This window comes from Ailuropoda melanoleuca, chromosome 5 (assembly GCF_002007445.2).
Source record: "Ailuropoda melanoleuca isolate Jingjing chromosome 5, ASM200744v2, whole genome shotgun sequence".
NCBI lineage: Eukaryota > Metazoa > Chordata > Mammalia > Carnivora > Ursidae > Ailuropoda > Ailuropoda melanoleuca.
In genome coordinates, this window is record NC_048222.1 from 40,103,230 (window position 1) to 40,109,344 (window position 6,115).

The window sequence follows — 6,115 nt, forward strand, 5'->3', positions numbered from 1 at the left end:
CTCGGGGCCTTTTCCAACTCCTCACCCACAGCCCCAGGACCGATTGCTGTGGGAGCCGGCGATGCGTCGGGACAGACAAACGCCAGTCCAGCAGGGAGCATACATCAGGGGTCCTGAGGTCCTGCTGGCTCAGCTGTTCCTTGCCATGGGACTTTGTTCGGGGACCTGCATGCCTCAGTCTTTCATCTGTCAAATGGGCTGCGCTGTGGGCCTCATCATAGCGTGTCCGGGAGCGCTCGGCAGCTTGCAGGTGCCTGGGGAAGGGCAGCTCGGGCACTGCGGTACATCCTTGCTGAACGGAGGCCCCGTCCCACCCCCACCCCTGGAGGGGTAAGACGCTCCCCACACAGCACGACCCTCCCGGGGGAAGGGAGTCACGAAGCAGTAATACCTTTATTCCCATCAGTCATGCTGACGGGGCCTGACCCTTTACAAAGAAAAACGTGAGGAAAAAAGAGGGGCAGGGGCACCGAAGCCGGTTCTTGATACCCCCATCCCTCTGCCCACCCCCAGTCAGTGCCTCCAGACCAGAGGGGGCAAAGGCTGGCCACTCCGGAAGGCTCCCTAGGCTAGGCCATCTGCCAGCAGAGTGAAAGGTGAGAGCAGGGAAGCCGGGCCCAGCAAAGCTCTTCTGGTGCAGACAGCAAACAGAAAGTGGGTGCAGTGGGTGGGTTGTCCCCTTGGTGACCAGTCCTGGGCTGTCAGCACCCCTCTGCTGCGTCACGGAGGCCCCTGCTGGCTGCGCCTCTCCTCCAGCGCCCTGCACACCCACATGGACACCACGGTGGCGTTTCCGTCATTGAACTGCATGATGAACGGGTGGCCCTGTGGGGGGGAGGGGAGGAGAGGCTGTGACACACATTCCCCAGACTCTGCCTTCATTACGCTTGCCCAGGCCTGTTTTCGGCCTGGACCTTCTTCCTTCTTCCCCATCAGCCCTTCGAGGGAAGGAGGACACCATCAACCCATTTCGCAGCTAGCCTGACTGAGGCCGGGGGCGGGGCAGCACTCACTGCCTAGCTCAGATTCCACCCCGTACTCGACCACCTTCTCCTGAGAGTCCCACCAGCCTGGAAGCTGCCCGAGGGTGAGGGCCTGTCCTCTCTCCACACTGCTGGGCCCCTCCCCACCCCAAACCACCCCAAAAGTGGGCCGACCAATGCCTGGCCCCTGGGTTGCCAGCGCCCCAGTCCTGTTGCTGCCCACAGATCAGAGAATCCTCTCGTCCAAGGCTACGTCCATCCCTTCCGGTGTTCTTTGTCTAACGCTCTCTGGATAAGTCACCACGTCCAACTGGAGGGAAGGCACATGTAGCAGGGGAAGGAGGGGTACGCTGGTGGGTGCAGATCCATGTTAGTTCCTGGTGACGAGGTGGGGGCTGGACTTTGGAGGGGCCGGGACTCTCTCCATGTGGCCTGTCTAGGGCTCTAACCTACTTACCCCATAAGGCAGGCCAGGTTATATTTAGCCAGTCCCCTCCCCTGTGGTCCTGAAGAATCAAGATTCACATTCACAATCTTAGGGCCTCCTAGGAGTTCCCAGGAAAGGTCAGAAAAAAGCAGGGGCAGTCAGTCACCCTGCACACAGGTCAAAGGTGAAAGGGAAACTGAAAAGCATTCTCTAACCTCCTTCTCACCGAGTGGCTTCCCCACACCTGGCAGCTTCCTCCTCTATCAAAAATGTAGCCTGAGACTCAGGGAGCCACAGTGGGTGAGTGCAGAGGGGGCTCCCTGCTTCCTCCCCTTCCCCCCACCTCCTCCTCTCCCACCCCTGCAGCCTTCCAGCTCCAGCTTCCCTGAACCCTCAGCTTTTTAAAAAAAGATTTATTTATTTGAGAGAGAGAGAGCGAGAGAGCGCGCGCATGCCAGTGTGTGTGGGGGAGGGGCAGAGGGAGAGAATTTTCAAGCAGACCCCCTGCTGAGCGTGGAGCCCATGACCCATGAGATCATGACCTGAGCCAAAACCAAAAGTCGATTCTCAACTGACTGAGCCGCCCCCCAGCCAGTGCACCCTCCGGCTTTCTGAGCCCTTCTTGGGCTCCCTCTCACCTCCCCACTGGTGTGAGCTGGGCTCCTAACACTGCTTTCCCAATGTACCCCAGTCTTGACCAGCAGCTCTGGGGGATAGCCAGCCACTGGCTGCCTGCTTGCAGCTCCAACCTGCCTCAAAATGAGTTCATCACATGGCAGGAGGGATGTGGGCCCGGGGCTCGCACGTCTGCAGGAGTGGTCCAGGACCAGGCCGGGGGAGGCAATGAGGCTGCTCGGTCAGCCCTGATGAGTCTCTGGGGATGGGAAGGAAGACCATCCCGGCTTCCTTACCCTGGGCTCCTGCTGTGTCCCCTTACGTGGCTTTCTCAGTGCAGGCCAGGAAACCCATTCTCAGGAGCGTCCTGCATGGTCTATCAGAGGCATACAGAACACTGAGGGAGTGCAGGGAGGGAAAACGTTCAACTTAGGGGGTGCCGAGGGCACTCAGCCTGGGGTAGCGCCTCTCTGAGGCTATCACGGAGCTAAGCCTGGAGCCCATCTGGGCACCGCCTGCGATCTGCTCGTGGCATTCCACGGGGCTCCCAACACGTCTGCGGGACTACTGGGGGGGGCCGGCGCCCCTTGCAGACGGCCACTGGGTAAGGGGAGTTGGAGGCCAGGTTGGGTTGGTGTCCTGCAGGCAGCTAGGCCGGGGGCTGGGGCAGGAGAGACCCAGGACGGCCTCTATCTTGACCCCCATATGCAGTTCTCCCCCCGTATATATGTCTACCCCACACCTGCCTTCCTACATCGCTGCCTGAATGGAGGGAATTCTTCCTTAAGTCCAAGCGCACATTTCCTTTTCAGGAGGCTCAGGAGAGGTGACCTTGCGCCCTTGTGAAGAACAAAGGGAGAAGCTGTGCTCAGAAGCTGACGGCCCCCTCCCCCCAAGCCCGGGGTAGCACAGTGTCACTTTCCCAGAATGCCCGGTGACTTTGGGGCCCATATGCTGCATCTCTGTTATCATCTGTTCGGCAACAAGCAGAGCGGAACTGCAGGAGGGGAGAGTGGAGGCATTCCTCCAGTTATGGGAAGGCTGATGGCCGCACTGCAGGGAAGCATTTTGCCCAAGTGCCCTGGGGGGCGCAAGGAGGAGAGGGTCGGCACCCACTGCTCTGGCGGAGACCCTGCCCCCTTTCCTGCCCTCCTTGGCTGGGAAGTGATTCTCCTGTCCTGCGTGTCCCTGATGCTTTACACCTGCCTGAAGGGAGGGACCTGGACAAGGGGTCTTGTCCCCAGCCATTGCTGTTTGGCTCGGGAGAGAGGAGGCGGGTGGGAATCACAGACAGACACAGAGAGGGGACAGAGACAGACAGATACGGAAGGGAGACCCCAGCCTCTCTAGGCAGCAGGGCCTGCGAGGTGTGAACTTGGGAGCCGTTGGCGGTGTGGCCCACGGTGTGACCAAACATACTGAGAAAGCCAGCGTGCAAGGAGGGAGGGCACACAGAGCAGCAGAGCAGAGCAGCAGTGGGCCCCCGGGGCCACGATCCCTGGGCTGGGCAGTGGCTCGGCCTGCAGGGCCTGTGAGCACCTCACAGTCCGGGGACAGGTGCCGAGTCAGAGCTGGGCATTACAATCTCCACTTTACAGCCGAGGAGACGCAGGCTGCTGGCTCACGGCCGACCTGCCTGGGCTCCCAGGGCTGGGACTGCATCACAGGTCACTGTAAGCCAAGCCCACCGCCTGGGGCTCTCCCGGGCTGACGGGAGCAGACAGAAATGGGAGAACCAACAACCAGACCGCAATTCCCCTCACCTTTATTTCTGCCCCGTGATTCAGACCCTCCTGGACAGAGGCGACACCGAGGCTGCGAGCCTGCACTGCCCCAGGTCCTGACCTCTGTCAGCCACATGCCTTGGACACTCAGAGAACGCCGGCTCTGGCATGGGGGCAGGTCACTCCCCCTCAACGCTCCCTACCCCCATGAGCCTGTGCGGGAAGCAGGACACACACACCATCATCCCATTTCACAGAAGAGGACACTGAGGCCCCGGGAGGGAAGCTAGCGGTTAACAGGGCTGGGGCTGAACTCCAGTCTCCTGGTTTCTAGGTTGGTGCATTCTCAGGGCCGGACTGTGCCGGAGACCCCCCCCCCGGCAGGTTTTATGCCCCCCTCCTATGATACAGCGACACTCCTCCGGCCCTGACATGCATGATGCAGGAACTCCCCCACGAGTTTAATAAGCAAACAAAATCCAATGAGCGATTCTAGAGAAGGCACGAGAATCACTCAGCCACTCTGAGGTGCCTGGATTTGCAGGTGGCTCTGGACAGACCTGAGCGGACACCAGCACAGCCAGCAGCTCTAGGAGTCCTGGCAAGGCCAGAAGCCGGAGACGGACGGACGCTACACCCTACAGAACACTACCACTGAGTCCAGCACCAGAGAGGAGTACCGTGTGCCAGCACTTGCCGAGGGCTTTGTCCTGATGCTCCCACGGAATCCCCACACTCACTCTGGAGGTGCACACAGACACTCGGGGCCCTGTCCGGGGTCGTCGAAGCAAGTGGCCAGGCTGGACCCCAACATGGCTCTCCTGACTCCAAATGCTCTCCTGCACCTGCAACCAGAGAGCTGACTTCGTAGGCCTCTCTCAGGGTCTCCGTGGGGCCCTGGAGGGTTCGAGCCTCCTGCAGTGCCCGTCCCTTCCCAGGAAGAGGAATCCCGACATGGACAAACCCTCGTACCACCATCATGCTACGAGGAACAAAGGGGGTGTGCTGTGCTCCTCCTGCAGCCGGACACCCCCATGCCCCCTGTCAGGAGCATCCCGCCCGGCCCTGGGGTGGCCGCGCCCCGTACCCAGGCCTCTGTCCCGCAGCCAGAAAGCATGTTAGCAGCCACTCCACCGCGGCTGGAGCTGCAGATCGAGCTGGCCTCATCACCAGGCAGCGGGAGCCACTCTCATTTCCTGCGTTCTCTCAAGGCCAATTGCAACAATTAAACCGGGGAGGGTGGAAGTATTATGGTCCACAAACTTCGCCACAGAAGGTGGAGACAGAATGAAGGGAAAAGGATGGGAGTGCAAGAGGTAGGATGCTTCCAAAAGTGGGACGTGGGGGAGCGCGAGACGGATGAGTCCACAGCCGCCGAAGACGGTCGCCGTGGCCGGGTGCAGCCGTGGCCACGTGGGGCTGAGCAGCAGGCCGTGCCAGCGCAAGGAAGGGCTCTTGCGGAGACTACGAACTCGGGGGAAGGAGCTGTAGCTGTTCCCTCTCCTTCATCTGGGCCAAGTGACTGGTGGGTTCGCCAGAGTGAGACTCTCCTCTGTAATAATGTCCCTAATTTTTTCCCATCCATTTCGTCATGACGAGATGTCTTCCTGACGGACAGCAGGGCATTCCCGAGTCCCTCCCATGTGCGCAGCGCTCTACCCTCTGCTGGGGCGGGGGGACAGGGAGACGGGGGGTTAGTGTGCCCACTATGTGGGCCTGTGGCAGCGCTAAGAGCTGCCTGAGGATCAGCGGTCTGGACTGCTCATGCTCTGCCCTTAGTGTGGTTTTGGCTTTCCTCCCAATGGGAACTGACCTACGTGGGGTCTGCACCCTTCCTTTTCTTGCATAATTTCCAAAAGAACATCATGCATCTGAATCATTAATAATCTGCAGGTGTGGCTGCGGGGCCGGCACATAGTAGGCCCTCAATTAGTAGCAGGCCTGCGGCGGGACCAAGCCATCCGCATCTTCTGTACGTCTACGGCTACTTATCAAGCACTTGCCGTGCACCTTCCGGCCGCCGGACATCAGCACGTGGCCTCGAACCCTCCCAGCACCCCCATCTATAGACAAAAGGAACTAAGGTGCCAAGAAATGGGACCTGGGGCAAGGTCACAGAGCTAGAAAGTGGCAGACTTAGGCTTTGAATCTAAGACTCTTTTCTGTCATAGAGGACATCAACTACTGTGCTCTCTGAGGTCAGGAACAGTGAGTTCTAAATCTCTACTTTCGGGGTGCCTAGGTGGCACAGTCAGTCAAGCGTCTGACTCTTGATTTTGGCTCAGATCACGATCTCAGGATAGTGGGATGGAGCCCCGTGTTGGACTCCATGCTCAGCGGGGTGTCTGCTTGGGATTCTCTCCCCC

The 6,115-nt window shown here is 59.9% G+C and overlaps 1 protein-coding gene across 4 annotated transcripts in view; it reads right to left on the bottom strand.

The window, feature by feature from the left end:
- Positions 1 to 374: 374 nt before the first annotated feature.
- Positions 375 to 6,115, bottom strand: part of MAP2K5 (mitogen-activated protein kinase kinase 5) — a 253,900-nt gene continuing 248,159 nt past the window's right edge. For all 4 annotated transcript variants that reach the window (XM_019809540.2, XM_002928839.4, XM_002928838.4 and 1 more), the window contains one exon: positions 375 to 825. In XM_019809540.2, coding sequence (XP_019665099.1) covers positions 721 to 825 — 105 coding nt within the window. In that variant the 3' untranslated portion in view covers positions 375 to 720. The remainder of the gene's footprint in view (positions 826 to 6,115) is intronic.